The sequence below is a fragment of the Plectropomus leopardus genome, chromosome 14, assembly GCF_026936395.1.
Source record: "Plectropomus leopardus strain MGB_pleo_1.0 chromosome 14, ASM2693639v1, whole genome shotgun sequence".
Taxonomy (NCBI): domain Eukaryota; kingdom Metazoa; phylum Chordata; class Actinopteri; order Perciformes; family Serranidae; genus Plectropomus; species Plectropomus leopardus.
The window spans coordinates 32,012,702-32,028,727 of record NC_142189.1 but is presented as its reverse complement, the minus strand read 5'-3'; the positions used below and the strand labels follow the sequence as shown (position 1 = coordinate 32,028,727).

The 16,026-nt window shown below is 40.1% G+C and overlaps 1 protein-coding gene across 1 annotated transcript in view; it reads right to left on the bottom strand.

The window, feature by feature from the left end:
* Positions 1 to 1,460: 1,460 nt before the first annotated feature.
* Positions 1,461 to 16,026, bottom strand: part of daam1a (dishevelled associated activator of morphogenesis 1a) — a 33,559-nt gene continuing 18,993 nt past the window's right edge. The window contains exons 11-26 of the mRNA XM_042500478.2: positions 15,672 to 15,789; positions 15,411 to 15,549; positions 15,138 to 15,196; positions 14,452 to 14,639; positions 14,085 to 14,336; positions 12,153 to 12,260; positions 11,853 to 11,950; positions 11,687 to 11,771; positions 10,707 to 10,813; positions 10,035 to 10,123; positions 9,357 to 9,525; positions 8,232 to 8,339; positions 7,824 to 7,884; positions 7,521 to 7,655; positions 5,754 to 5,924; positions 1,461 to 5,502 (exon numbers count right to left, since the gene is read on the bottom strand). Of these exons, the coding sequence (XP_042356412.2) occupies positions 5,302 to 5,502; positions 5,754 to 5,924; positions 7,521 to 7,655; positions 7,824 to 7,884; positions 8,232 to 8,339; positions 9,357 to 9,525; positions 10,035 to 10,123; positions 10,707 to 10,813; positions 11,687 to 11,771; positions 11,853 to 11,950; positions 12,153 to 12,260; positions 14,085 to 14,336; positions 14,452 to 14,639; positions 15,138 to 15,196; positions 15,411 to 15,549; positions 15,672 to 15,789 (2,088 nt within the window). The 3' untranslated portion in view covers positions 1,461 to 5,301. The remainder of the gene's footprint in view (positions 5,503 to 5,753; positions 5,925 to 7,520; positions 7,656 to 7,823; positions 7,885 to 8,231; positions 8,340 to 9,356; positions 9,526 to 10,034; positions 10,124 to 10,706; positions 10,814 to 11,686; positions 11,772 to 11,852; positions 11,951 to 12,152; positions 12,261 to 14,084; positions 14,337 to 14,451; positions 14,640 to 15,137; positions 15,197 to 15,410; positions 15,550 to 15,671; positions 15,790 to 16,026) is intronic.

Here is a 16,026-nt window from a genome sequence, read left to right as displayed (position 1 = left end):
TTACTGATTGCCTTCTAATTTTTGGGTCTTCTGAAGTTGCTCAGTAGCATGTTTTTGGGCGAAATCAATATGCTCAGGTTTCAAAAGGTTAAAGAGGAGGAGGAGGAGCTGTTTGCTATTTATAGGGGAGGGACATACCACTTGAAATTGTTGTATTCTGTATTTATTTTAAATATCCTCTCAATTCCAAATTCAACTGGAAGGCATTTTTTTCTTTAAAAGTCACGAAAATTATATAATTTTTCATTGCCAAAATACTATGAAAGCAGAAGATAGTATCGAGTCCTTCAGTCCTTGGAAATTCTGCACTCCTGCATAGTAGAAAAACAACATTTTTTTAGACTAGTTTTTAACTGTAAGAAGCATTTGCATTTTGCTTGAGAAATTTGTTGTAATAGCTCATTTGGTGTGAATATAAAAATAATATGGTTAGGTGGTATGCAGGTTAATATTTCTGACCTTCATACCTTCCCGAAATGTCACCAGGGTATATGGTACATGACAGTGTAAGTGTGTGGTGCTAACACTCCCTCCCAGTGGCGAGAGCGCTACTTCCTTTCAGCTTTTCACACTAATAAATACACAATAGAAGCCCACAAAAAATTTAGAAAAGTAATATTCTCACACCCATTTTCCTTGTTAAACAGAGAAATACTACTGTACACCTTTTAAATTCAACTTTCTCTCAATCACAGAAGACTGAGGAGGCTTAATTGCTTTGTTAACTCCTAACCTACACTTCATTTAAACTTGACAGAAACAAAATAAAACTCACCCAAACTGTCTTGGTTACTCTTGCTAGTAATCCAGTTTGTAAATCCAATGTTCAGATTTTGTCCAAATAAATCCTTAATTTCCGAGTGAGATGTAAAAAAAAATCATGCCATTATTCCCCATGGTCTCTCTCTGCCTGCTGGCCGCCAGCTGTTTACAGTCCTTTAACTTCTCTCTCCAACACTAGGTGTCACCGTGTGTTTCAGCTCAGCTGTTCCACCAGTAGAGACTGGAGACTGAGCTCTGGTGGTGCATGCTGTGCACTACATACAATGAATTTAATAGAAAGAGGAGCACCTGTATTGAAAAATATATCTTCAGGATTTCCCTGACCCTGGTATACAATACAGTGATATCACCCAAGCTCAGTTAGGGGGCATTTATGGTGGAGGAAGGGTCATGCATTTTCCCTCAGACACACAGGGAGTTGCAAGGTAAATATATGTAGTTTCGGGGAAGGTCATGATATAAACATTTTTTTAAAGTGTCACTCCCCAACCACCTCCCTTCTTTGATAAATAAAGTAGAGTCCCTTACATGATACTGCCTATAATACATTAAATTAACAGATGATGTTATCAATTCATCATATCTCTCTCTCCTCTGCTACTTCAGTTCAACTCTGTAACATTTTCTTCTGTTAAAAAAATGTATGAAAATGATAAAGTCAAAACATATCACATAGATAAATCATTATTCCCACTTTTATTGACATTAGAAATTTCAGTAACATTTAGGGAGCTTGACATAAGTGGCACATTGTTGCCAGCAGCACAGCATTTTTAACAGACAGAACAAGAATTATGTGTTTAATTTACATTCATTCCAAATATCCCACACAGCTCAGAAACTCTTAAAGTTTTGGACTCATTTTGCCTTTTGGAAACAGTCACTGCTCAGAAAGAGGCATCGTGATCCTCTGAGGTCTTGGAATAAAAGTGTCATGTTGTTATGTAAATGGTCTCAGATAATGGAACATGTGAGTTAAGTGTCAGTTTCAGCCAAAGAGGCCGTTCAGATTTAGAGGTCACACTCTCTGCACAGATTGTTGGATACAGACAGTGTTACAGATGGGGTAGGCAGTTTTATGTTGGTGTCATTGGGCACAAATCTCATTATAAACTTTAAGCATATCAAAATTCAAGTGTTCTGTGGCAAAACTAACCTCTGCACATCCTCTTGCTTCCTCTTGGTTTCAATTTCTATTGTGATGGGAGACACTGGCCAATCATAGGCCAGTTCAGAGAAAGGTTGTTCCTATTGGCTGCTACGCAAATAAATATGTCTGTGCAAGTGCCTTCAGATGGTGACGTCTCATTCAATGGTGGAGAATCCTGCAGAAAATGCTGGTATTCCAGCAATGGCAACAACTGTCTCCACTGCAAAGCAACTAAAAAAAGGAAAATGATCTCTCAAAAAGAGTCTAAAAGAATGATAATAAAAATAATAATAAAACGTGTCAATATTTGCAAAGTGTTTCAATGACAGAGAGAAAATTGTTGTTAACTAGAGCCTCAAATCACTGTAGGTGGGTTTCCATTAACCCTAAAATAGTGCAAATTGAAATTGAGTATATAAAATACACCCAATGGAAAAAAAAATTTAGAGGTCACATGATGCTAACTGACTATGTGCTTGTTGTTATGAACTGGCTTCCTTGGACATGATGCAGCCGGCGCTACAAGAGGTGTAACTGCATAAGTCTTCACAAAGATCATCCAGAAGTTTTGAATTCACAATTCCTCTGTGAAATCGTGGACTATCACCTTCCAGAAATCATACGTGGCTGCTCCCACGTATAAGAGGCTTGTCTTTCCATTACCGCTTGCATAATGCCTACATGGTCTTGGATTGCAAATAATGATGGCTAATGTTCTGAACATCCATCGCCATGCTTCTTGGAAAGTTATCACTGTCCAAATAGGAGCCTCTCGAGCAGTCAACCGTAAGTTGGCTAACATCAGCCTGCTTTTTCTTGTCTCATTTGTAGTAAGTGATGAGGGGCTGAGTAAATGTGCTGCTGCAACTCTACAGTGAAATGAGATTAATCAGTTCATGTATGTATGAATTACTGAATGTGCACATGCCCGTGGTCGCTTCAGAGGAGGGGCTTAGGAAAGAGAGGGAAGAGCTGCAGGTGCTCGGTAATTTTTGAAATTCTGACATCTTTTTTTTTTATGCGCCCTTTCCAGATATCTGCCTTTCCCAGATATCTGCCTTTCCCAGCGTGTCTTCTGTTCAAAATCAAACCTAGAACGTCATACTCATCTCATTCTTACAATAAGCAGTAACGCAAAAATACTCCTTTCTGAATCACGTTGAGTTCCCCATCCTCAGCAGAGTCATTCCTCAACATTTTCACCAAAAAAACCCCACTCAAACCTATCAGTGCTGCTGGTGGACAAGCCTTTCTGTGTGACTGTAAATCTTAATTACACACCTCTGACGTCATCATTTTACCCATATTACACTGAATTATTGTACGTACCCGTTTCAACTGATAATACTGATCCTTGGTTCGAGGAGAGCAGTTGTAATTACTTATTTATAGGGAACACAATCCACACCAAAAACAAGAAAGTTTTTAGTTCAGAATTATTGAAAATATCAAAAAAATTAATTTATAATAATTTATAAATGCAACTATTGCATGGCACTATGCAGATATACACAAACAGGATGGAGTAATGTGTGACAGCCAGCAAAAAACACTTCACAGAAACTGTCAGAACTTTAATATGGGCAGTTGCTAAGTCATCCATTTTTTTTTCTAACATTATAAATTAAACGTTTTAGGTGAATTTTCAGATCTGTAGTTTATATTTCAAATGTACTTCCAAAGGTGTGCAAACTTGGGCAAATATACAATGGATTTTATAACACTATAACATATTAAATATGGCATCTGAGAACATATACACTTTTCCCTTAAAAAAAAATCCTGTTAAAAGAAAATAAAAACACTCAAAGTCAGTCCAAGCAGACTGTTTTGGACATTATTATAGAATTATTATACAGTAAAAGAACAAAAAGGAACATTTTTTGCTTCTGGTCCATATGTTTAGATACATTCATTGTTATGTATCAGTGACATTGTTGCAGAATGTGTGTGTGATGTCAGACAACTCCAGTGTCTGCTGTTGTCTGTCCCAATGACACAACACATTAAAGGTGCAATAGTCTTAAGAAACATACTGCAAACAAACAAACAAACAAAAAACACATTTCATCCACATCCAATGTGTCCATTATTACAACTCAGTACCACTCATGGTCAGTTATATGTTATGTTTCATGGGTATACTCTCCTATATATTCCAAATGCTTTTAGGCTGTAAAGGAATCTATACTTTGAAAGGTCAGAAATAGAGATGGGTGTACCTGTATATCTGTGCATACCCTCCACTAAACCACTGCATGCTATTGATGTATCAATTTAGAGCAGCCCAGACAGCGGCACCCATTTAGTTTCCAGCGCCCATCCTCATTGTTTTTACTCCTCACTGGTCCAGTGCACCACTTGACAGCGCTTGATAATGGCGTTAGTCCTACCCATAGACTGTATATAAAGATGGACGCCACATTCCTACTTACTCCACACACACTTTCTTAAGTGAAGCTAAAATATCCTGGATATGGCTGCTGCTACCTTGCACTGGTAAGATCATTCAAAGCCAGAGTCTGCAGTGTAGTGATCTCCGCCAGTGGAGATGTTCCTGCCAAAACACCCTTTTGACCAATCCTTCACAACCCTTTTTATCACAAGCACATGAATTGGTTGTCACAGCTGTCAATCATAGTGGAAAACATCAGGGTGTTGAGAAGTACGTTCAGTGACAGAAACCATCTTTGTGAAAAATTTATTTGGTGTGTATTTTGAGTTTTTAGATTGGCCTATGTCCCATTCACTAACATGGAGGGGTAGGCTTTTTGACCTATACTGCAGACAGACACCAGGGGGTGACATTGAAAAACTTCACTTTGGGGGAACTTACATGTTGTCCATCTTTATATACAGTCTATAGTCCAAGCACAAATTAGTCAGAATGAAATTGGAGGAGTGGGTGGACTCAAAGGTGTGGACCCAGGCAACCAAGTCTGGCACCAAATACAAAATTTGAATGCTATCACCATGATGTAATGACCCTTCTTTCTTTTATAGTTTGCTTGGAGTCTTGAACATAGTCCTTGCAAGACCACAATTTGTCTTTTTACACTATGACTTATGTACAGATTGGACCTTTGGACAGACTAGCTGTTTCCAGCTAAGCTAAATGACCCCTGGAAATAGCTTCATAGAAAATTTACAGCATGTTAAACTAAGCATGACTTATCTCCAAACATGTTCAGCAAAGTACAAAATTGCACTCTTTGCATTGTACTGTTTCTATATACTGTATATACATATATCTATATGTTACTCTATACACAACCATGACCATTGAACCAGAATGTGGATTTAAGAGATTAACTGTACCTACCACAGTGTCACCGAGGTATACATGTGTTTCAGCAGGGCTTTAACAGTTACTCGTTTAGTTTTGTAACTGGTCTCTCCCTGCTGCTGTCGAACTGCTCATGTCTCCGCTGTTTTCTACGGTTCATTTTGGACATATCCTTATCAAACACCTCTCCAGAGCGCAGAGCAGACACCAGGTCGTCAAACTCACCACCCTCCTCTTCATTTTCTTTGGCTTTCCTTGCCTTCTGCTCCCTGTCCCTCTTAAGCTGGAGAAGAAGAGAGATATCATAACAGGAGAGGATGGATGGATACTGTACACTGATTAGTGAATGAGGCGATAATAAGACTTTGTATTAGTGTATGAAAAAAGGGAAAATGGGGAGACAATGCTAGTAATGTCCACTTTCAGAAAGTAGTGTCAGAAATGTTCATTATTTTTCAATGCATGTGCAGAAAGTGTACTTTGTATCCTTTAAAAATAATTTCTCTCTTATGTGAGTTGACAGTGTCTTCTAACCTGTGCCTCCATAAGTGCCCGTCTCTCCTCTTCCTCCTTGCGTTTGGCCATGTTCTCGTTGTCCTGTCTGGCCTCTGAGAAAGCTGTCAAAAAGGTGTCGAATATCCCAAAGAAGGTATCGGGCTGCAGGTTGGACGTGTCTTCTCCAAAGTGTTTCAGTGCCTTTACAAACTTTAAAAAGAGACATGATGTTTGAATTGGCTTCACTCTTGTCACTTTGCTCAAAGCAACAAGTGAACAGTTAACATTCATGTCTGTGAAAACATGGATGCTTCACACAAATCTTTCTGCTGGCAGCACAGAAGATCTCTACAATCAGCAGGTTTGAAGTTTAAAGTTTAAACGTGGACTCCCAAGATTATTATACATTTTGATGGCACAGTAAAGTTGACTTTTGACCTTTTGGACATATGATGTCAACACTTCATTTTATCCTATTAAACATTTGCGTAAATTTTGTCATGATTAGCCTTTGAATACTTGAGAAGTGGCCATGAACATGTTTTGTGAGGTCACAGTAACCTTGACCTCTGACCTTTAACTACCAAATTCTAATCAGTTCATTCGTCAGTCCAAATGGACATTTGTGCCAAATTTAAAGACTTTGCGTTCACAAAAATGATACAGATGCAAGGTGCAATAAAGTTGACTTTTGACTACCAAAAACGAATTAGTTTATCGAGAAAGAAATTCCCTCACACTGTTCTTGAGGTATCGTTTTGAGAATGTGACAGAAGAGCCATGACCACTAAAGTCTTAATTTCATTATTGAGCCCAAGTGGACGCTTGTGCTAAATTTGGAGACATTTTCTCAAGGGTTTTTTGAAATATTGCATTCATGATAATGAGATGGACGCAAGTCACACTGAAGTCAACCTTTTACCACCAAAATCTGTAAGTTCATCATTGAACCTGAGTGGATGTTTGTGCCAAATTTGAAGAAATTCCCTCAAGCTGCTCTTGAGATGTCACTTTCCAAGCATGAGATGAATGCAAGGTCACAGTGACCTTGACCTTTGACCACCAACATCTAATCAGGTAATCCTAGAGTCCAAATGGAGGTTTGAGCCAAATTTAAGAAAATTCCCTCAAGTCATTATTGAGATAGTGTGTTCACAAAAATGAGAGGGATGCAAAGTCACAGTGACCTTGACCTTTGAACACTAGTTTCTAATCATTTCATTCTCAAGTTCAAGGGACGCTCATGCTGAATTCAAAGAAATACCCTGAAGGTGCTGTTGAGATATTGAGTTCACGGGAATGGGATGGACTGACAGCCCAAAAAAATAATGCCTCCAGCCACAGCTATTGCCGGTGAAGAGGCATTAAAACACTGCACATTTAAGTTGCAGTGTTAATTTGTTATACAGGCAAAGGTGAATATTAATCAGCAACCCATTGATATATCTTAGTACAATAATTTTATAAATAGCATATACTTATTTGCTTTTTCCCAGGAGTTGGATGTAAAGATAAATATCAATGTATCAAATCTGAGTGTTAAGTACAGAGCTGGAGTATGGACATAGTTAGCCTAGCTTAGCATAAAGACCTGAAGCAGTGGTAAACTTGTAGTGTAATGTTGGTGGTGGACAGCACCACTAACACATCACTCCAAGTTGTCCTAACCATGTTCACTTGAGTTTACTCAGTGTGTTTATACCTTTAGACTGCTAAGTGTTGCGATGATTCCCCAAATTTTTTAAAGGCAAAGGCAGAAAAACGGACAAAACAAACCTGAATACCAGTTATCTGTCTCCAACTCACCACTTCTTTGGCCTCATTGAGCGACTCCTCCACCTCAGAGAAGCTGAAGGAGGCCACGGTGACGAATTGACTGACCACGGGGACAAACTTATCTGCAGGACTCTTGGAGCTTTGGGCCTGCTGGTACTTCAGTTCCTGCAGAAGGACAAAGACACACCAAACCGAGACATGCAGTTACCCTCATACAGAAACACTAACTTCAGATATTTTCCAGACATGTATATTTTGTTTTTCTTTGTGGCTGTAGATGTTATTGGATGATTAAATACAGTTACAGTCACTACCAGCTTTTCAAACACTCACCGCCTCAACGCTCTTAAGGCCAGATCTCAGGTTGCCAATGTCTTTCTCCAACTCTGTCATACTGGAGGGACAGGAAAAGATGTAGTCAGCAGCATTTCACATACTCATTCACATTTTTAACTTTTTTTTCCCTGACAGTTGTGGTTTTGGGTGGAATTGGAAATATAACTATTTTTTGGAAAAGGTGCAATGAGTGTGTGAAGCCTCCTGAAGTCTTGCTGACACAGTGAGGTTGCCAGGTTTGGAACCATACTAGTGTTGCTGTACAGAGCTTATATGCTTTATTTAAAGGGTCAGATGGTTCAATAGCCTGATTCTATCTCTATGAATACCAATTTAGATAAATCTGTGTCACAATACTTTTAAAACGTTGATTCTGCATGTTTTACTTTAACAATGTCTTCTTACTTGACTTTAGCAGCTTCTGGCACACTTTGTAGTTCTTTGCTGAAAGCTGCCGCCTTAGGGTACTTCTTTTCCAGTACAGTGATCATGTAGTGGAGCAGAGTGACGTTTCTATAAACACACATCACATTAAACAATCAGTCTTTCGTCATTCCATTATGGCATTAAGAAGAAAAAGCTAAACTTGCAAATATAAATTTTTCAGAGCAGACAATAATCTTGTTATAGGAGGAAAAGCACAGGTGGTACTCATAACATGAAGGCTAAAATTCACCCCCAAATCAAAAATCCACATTTTTACTCTTACCTTTTGCCGAGCTGCCGAGTGTTGGAGATATTGGCTTTCTCTACAATATAATGGCACTAGATGGCACTTGGCTTGTGGTGGTCAAAGTGCCAAAAATATTTTTTTTTTTTACTCCAGAAACCAGAAATCATGACCCAGTTAAGATAATCCACAGACCTTGTTATGAGCAGTTTTATGTAAGAACTATTTTCTTTCTACTGATATACATCTGCCAGCTGCATCATCACACAGAAGAAAGCATGCATCTACATATGCACATTAAGCCCATGCTCATGACCGTGTGAGATGCAAACATTAATGGCATCCTCCTCAGCTGAGCTGTAACATTAGCTAGCTCAGGGGTGCTAAGTGAGCTAGCAGTAGATGCATGCTACCTTGGTGGGTGTAGTTTGGTGGAAAGAAAATAGTTCCTCCAACAAAGTCTATGGATTAACTTGAGTCAACAGATCATGATTTGTGGAAAGAGACATTGCTGTTGAATTTTTCCAAATGTATTTTTATTTCATGCTTTAAGAACCACAAGCTAAGTGCCATCTAGTTCCATTATATCTGCAACACTTGGCAGCTCACACCAAAATTATCTAGACTGATAAATAGTACTACAAGTAAGAGAAAAAGTGTGTATTTTTGTCTCTATCACAATCATATAAGTAACATCAGTAACTTTTCTATTCAAATGTCCCAGCATCCCAGACAGAGTGACGGTGAGCCAGCATGAGTAGGTCTGTGTATTATTTAGATGTGCTTCTTGTCCTGCCACATGTCAAAATATTCTCTGTGAAAAAAGCCTGTGATGTACAAAGCCTTGTTGTGAACTGTACTTGTCAATGCTGGACTTCGTGTCAGCTATCTTGTTGAGACTGGACATTTTAAATCCCCAGGCGTTTCCTCGCTGTCCTTTATTCATGTAGTTCCCAAAGGCCAGAACCACCTCCAGGAGCTGACGCAGGGCCCCACTCTGTACCATCTCCCTGGACGCAAGACTCAGAGCTGAAACGACACAGAGACAAAAGGGAATGCCACATATGTTCACTGAACTCCAATCTATATTGCAACATCTAATTTCTTATAGTATCTTCAGCAGGAGATACAAAACAGAATTTAAAGAAACTCTAAGAGAGATGCATGCATCCATATCAGTATATCTTAGGTTCAAATGTAACTGCTTCTATAGATATTCACGCTATCCATATATTTATATTTACATCAGTTTTCTTGTGCTACTTTCAGACGCCTTTTGCAAGCTGTTTAACTTTTTGAAACCTGAGCACACTGGTCTGATTTCTTTTAAAAACAAGAATGAAAAGACACTGAGCAACCTGGCAAGAAATGTCCTACAAATTTCAAGAAATTATTGAGAGTTCACAAGAAGTCATGTATCCTAAAAAAACTATATTCTTAATTATTATAATTATGTATTTAAAAATATGTTACAGAAAAAAATAGTTTTTTCCCCCCAATGTTCAGCACTTTTTAAGCCATTTCTTTCATGTTTTTACCTTTGATTTTTGGTTTGACCTCGGTTACTCTTTCAGCAAACTTCTTCTTGAAGTAGAGAGACTGGAGTCTCTGCTGATAGTGGTTGATGCTGGGGAGGACAGAAATTAAGAGCAAAATTGTGAGTGGACTCACGTCCAAAATGTCTGAGCATGATGAAACTAACTGCTCTACAAGACAGATGAAAAAAATGAAATACAGAAAACTACATGATGACATACACATATTGATACTTAAATAGTAGATGTTGCATAAATGTTTTGGGGGTTAAGAATAAGAAGAACGAGAGTGTGATTCCTGCTGCACATTCATGCTTCCTCTAACGACTTGTTGAGCTTGTGTCTGGCATCACCATCAGGACAGACAATACGTTTTTAGCCCAACTCCTGCTTAGTTCATTTGTCAGCTCCATTTAAACTTCTTTGCAGATCCTACATCAAGACATAGTGAAGGTAACAAACCCCATTAAGTCTGATTTAGCCTTATCCTCATTGACCTTTGGCATTGTCTCATCTTATCAGCACATCATTTTAACACACGTACCCACTTTGTGTCAATTTCATGTATTTCTGGCTAGTGACATGGCTAGTTCAGAAGTGTGTGTGTGTTTGTGTGTGTGTGTGTGTGTGTGTGCGCGTGTGTGTGTTTGTGAGTGTGTTAATCATTGCGTGTACCTGCTCATGTCATACAGGAAGCGGTCTGCTCTGGCCATACGGTCCAGCTCATGCTTGTGTTCTCCCAAGAGTTCGATGTCACTCTTCTCAGGAACAAATTTCAGGAGCTTTACACATAAACACACACACACACACACACACACACACACACACACACACACACACACACACACAAACTGCCATCAGTGAAATTCTTGTAGGCCTATGTATTTATCAGAAATGAACAAGACCAAAATAAATAAGAATGTTTTTTCAATGTGTCAGAGTGGTTGAACAAATCAAATAATATCCCAAAATCCGTAAGTGAATTACCGTAAAACTTAATAGCCTGGGCCATTATTTGCTTAAATCATTGAACTCAACCTGCTTATATTGTTGCTTAAAGGCATCTGTATGGGCAGCTTTTAATTTCTTTCACACAAAGCTGTTGCTCAGCAAAGATATATACAATCTTTTTTCTTTTTCTTTTTTTTTTTTTTTTTAATTTAAACCACAATTTTTTATTAGATTATTACATATTACTTAAAAATTAGGTTAGTATAGGAAGTTTACACATTTTTATTTGTATGCTCAATCTAAGCAGCTAACAACGTTATTTCCAGTGGGAAAAATTAATCGCATGGCAACCAGACTAGGCTCCTGATTAAGACAGGTGTTTATTTGTCAAAATGTGTAGCCACACTGTGCTAATACAAGGGAGAGGGCTTTTAATTAAGATTAGGCTTTTATTTTAAATTTTCAGAAAGCTTCTAAAATCCTCTCTCATGGCACATGAAAACCAGTCATGAAACATTGTCTGTGGAGGTGGGGGGGTGAATTGGACTTTAACAGCAGGAAGTGTGGACATCTGTCGTCCCCTCCTACTTTGTTATCGTATTTCTCGCAACACTTTGTGAAAAAAGGTAATGGCCATGAGGAATTTGTGTTGAGTTACTTTGTGTGTGTGTGTGTGTGTGTGTGTGCATGTGTGTGTTTGGTACCTGCTCCAGCATGTCTTTAGGTAAGTCCTCCTGTTCATCCATGGTCAGAATGGCCTGGCGGATCTCCTCATTGGTCAGCTTTAGCCTGTAACACACACATTTAAAGTTTAGGGTGCGCTTTAATATTACACACACTCGTTTCACTCTACACACAAAATGCGCTGACCTTGAGAGCAGGATGTTACAGTTCTGTGCTCGGCGACCATCGATCACTGACAGCTCCTTGACTTTCTTGGTAAGGGTATGGTCATCCTCAGCATCCTTCTGTTAATACATAGAATTGTGTAAGGATGCAACAAAATGCAGTTCGGTATATAATAATAGATAGGGAGCTGGGGTTATAAAACATTTATGGATGGATGGATATATCTGCCAACTAACTAAAAAATTGATAAATGTAATACAAAAGGCAGAAGTGAGAATGAGTTACTGAAGGCATGGCAGGGATGGTGTCAGTGTGTGGTACCTGTGGTTTCTGGTAGGCTGAGAAGGTCCTCTGGAACTCTTCAAGATCCAGCATTTTAAACACCTTGAGATCATCAATTTCTTTCCATATGGTTCCTTCTAACTTGCTCTGAAACAAAAGACATTGCAGTTTGTCAACAGAATCTTAATTCAGAGTTCAATTAATATCTTTTTTCCAGAGATTCCAACTGTATCCCACAGCTATTTCCTCCCAAACAAGATGGTCGGCTGCTGTTTGGTATTCTTGCTGTCGACGAATCTCATAAAAAGACCAAAGGCAAAAGTGTTTTAGTCCATCTCTTCATACGATCTGACTTCTTTCCATGGCACTCAGCTCCATGCCTGTTGGTTCCCACTGAAGATGCTCACAAATAAACACTGATCAACCAAAACTGACAGATGAAGTAATAAACATTGATCATGTCAATACTGCAGTGTTCTGCTGGGAAAACTTGGGTCCAGGCATTCATGCCACTTGAGACACTCTACCCACCCAATTACCATTGAAGACGAAGTACCCTCCCTCATGGTAACAGCATTTCCCAACAGCAGTGGCCCCCCGGCAGACCAATGCTCCATGCTATACCTCGAAAACTGCTCAAGAATGGCCTGAGGAATGTCACAAAGAGCTCAAGGTGTTGACCTGGCCTCTAAATTACCCTTCAAAATGGGACAAAAACCTCATAATGATGGTTATCAACAAGGTACGTGTTATATACGAAGGGTAAATATAAATCCATCCATCCATCCATTTTCTTCCGCTTATCCAGAGCTGGGTCATGGGGGCAACAGGCGGAGCAGAGTATTCCAGGACATCCCTCTCCCCATCAACACTTTCCAGCTCCTCCTGGGGGACCCCAAGCCAGATGAGAAAGGTGATCCCTCCAGCATGTTCTGGGTCTGCCCTGAGGCCTCCTACCAGTTGGACATGCCCAGAGCACCTCTAACAGGAGGCACCCAGGAGGCATACTGATCAGATACCTGAACCACCTCAGCTTCGATGTGAAGGAGCAGTGGCTCTACTCCGAGCTCCCTCTGGATGTCCGAGCTCCTTACCCTATCTCTAAGGCTGAGCCCAGCCACCCTGCAGAGGAAACTAATTTCAGCCGCTTGTATCCGTGATCTCATTCTTTTGGCCACTACCCAGAGCTCATCACCATAGGGGAGGGTTGGGATGTAGATGCACCATTAAATCGAGAGCTTTTCCTTTCGGCTCAGTTCCTTCTTCACCACAATGATCTGGCAGAGCACCTTCAACACTGCAGATGTGCGCCAAACCGCCTGTCCATCTCATGCTCAATTTTACCCTCACTCATGAACCCGACCCCCAGATACTTGAAGTCCTTTGCTTGGGGCAGTAACTCTCCACCCAGCCAAGAGGGGACAATCCATCGTTTTCCGGCAGAGAACCATGGCCTCAGATTTGGAGGTGCTGATTCTCTTTCCGACTGCTTCACACTCGGCTGCAAGCTGCCCCAGTGCATGCTGGAGGTCACGGTGCTCATTACATTGTATTTTTTAGACTGTTACTGTTTAACGCAATAGCATATTTGATTTGTGTAGTCAAGGCTAGTGCTAACGTCTGGACTGGCTGAAGGAGTTTGTCTGTCCAAGCGAGTACTCCCACCCACTGAAAGTGTTTGGGGTGGCAGAGAGTCCAGACTGAACCAGGAAGCGAAAACATAATGTTGAAATCAAGTCATTAGGATGGTTTTACTAGACTAGTGCTGCACTACACTGTGGTTAAACTAGAGGCTTTGGGTGTGTTTAGATACATAAGGAGTACTGTAGAAATAATAATAACAGGTGAAACTGTAGTGGCAACGCTGCAGTACATGTAGTATGTGTATGTGTAATAATATAACAACAGCAGTAGTAACAATAACAGTAGGTGATGCAGTCACATGAACAGGTCTTGCAGTACTAAATGTACCTCAGGCAGTTTGCTCCAGTTGAATGACTTCAGGGGGTTAGCTGGCCGAGGAACATTCTTTGTCGGGGCAGTTCTTAGCGGAGCTCCTGGAGGAGGAGGTGGGGCAAATGGAGGCATGCCAAAACCTGGTGGGCCTCCTGGAGGGGGAGGTGGTGGTGGAGGAGGAGGAGGAGGACCAGGGATGGACGGGGCAGGACCAGGAGGAACCAAACTACCAGAGGTTACAGGAGGACCTCCTGGAACACTGGAAGCCTGACAAAACAACAGGATTGTTGAATTATCCTAACTTCTTTATGATTCGGTTGTTACCATGTAATCACAGCATTTCTGTCTGACAGATGGATGTTTGTTGTGTTGGTGAACGTACAGAGCTGAGCTGCTGCAGCTGAGCAGACAGCTGTGCCACTTGGAGTTTGGCCTGCTTGTGGTCATTGCTCTCTCGCTCCAGTTTGTCCTTCAGCTTGTTCAGCATGGTCATCATGTCCTCCTTCTCCTTGTTCTTGGCCTCACACTCCCTCTCCTTCTTTTCAAAACGCTGCTGTAAATTGTGATGCTCTGGAGAGAAGAGAAGGTGAAACAGCTTTATGAAAGTTTGTTCATTCTGCAAACTACAGTTGAGTTGTTAGGAATGTACGGTGAGCTTTTAGGGCAGATGATAGACTCTAACAAAGCATCAACACTCTCTTTTTCTTAATTTATTTACCATGATTTTGGTTTTGAGTAGCATTATGTGCTTTGACCTTGATGTATGTTTTGCTGATTACATAGTAAAATTAGCAAAGCACTTCCTAAGTCAGCACAGTGTGAAACTGACAGAATGAACTATTTTGGGGGTAATTTCATTAAAACATAAAAACAAATGCATGATTGTATTGTTTTTGATGATATTTTTGTACATGATAACCTGCAGTCATTGTGGGAGGAAAATCTACATATGTTCAAACTGACCAGTCCAGCTGTGCTCTGCATGATTGATGTGTTACAGGATGCAGAGTTCCAGTCCTCTCTGCACACATATGCATTATATACATAGTACAGTGTGTGTGTGTTTACCTTTCCTCATTTTATCAGCTTGTTCTTTCCATAGTTTCACCTCGCTCTCCTTGACAAGCCTAGACACACACACACACACACACACACACACACACACATACAAATCAACAAACAAAAGTTATAAGAATATATATATACACACATATATATGGGGGCTCTGTCTTGGCTCAACTTTACGAAAAAAAGTGCTGCAAAAAACCCCAAACAATACAGATATACAGAATTTGCAGCAGTAATGCTCATACAACAAAGTCAGGAACCCTTGAAACTTACATGCGTACAATATTTTTAACATTGAAGTCCTCCAGTGGAGCAACATCAGGGTTTTCACCTTTGTCTGTCTGCAGAACCAGCTGCTGAATGATCCGATCCAACAACACCCAGTACTGAAGGTTGGTACTGCTCTGCTTATCTGCACACACACACACACACACACACACACACACAAACACACGCAAAGAGGAGTTAAAAGAGGGAAAAGATGCTGCTGTTTATTACTTTATCAGTGAACAGTAGGTGGACAGCCGCTCTTACATGGCATCATGAGGCAGTGCTGCAGGGCAGACAGGAGGTGAGGGTATGCTTCAGTGTGATTCAGGTTCTTCCTGATCACTTCAAACATCTGGCTCGCACTTTTAGTTTCTATGTGAGTCTGAGGGAAAACAGTATTTATCAGGTTTATAAGACAATAAACAGCTGATTCACATCTTCACACTTTAACCTTTAGGATCTATTTGGTGCATTTTTTCATGATTTCGCTGTGTTCATGCATATGACACAAATATTGGCAAGACTGTGTATTATCTCTGTGTGTCATTCTGGGCTTTTGTCTTGAAAGTTTTCATTTTTACTATTTTACACCTGATGACCTTTTTTTCATATTTGGCAT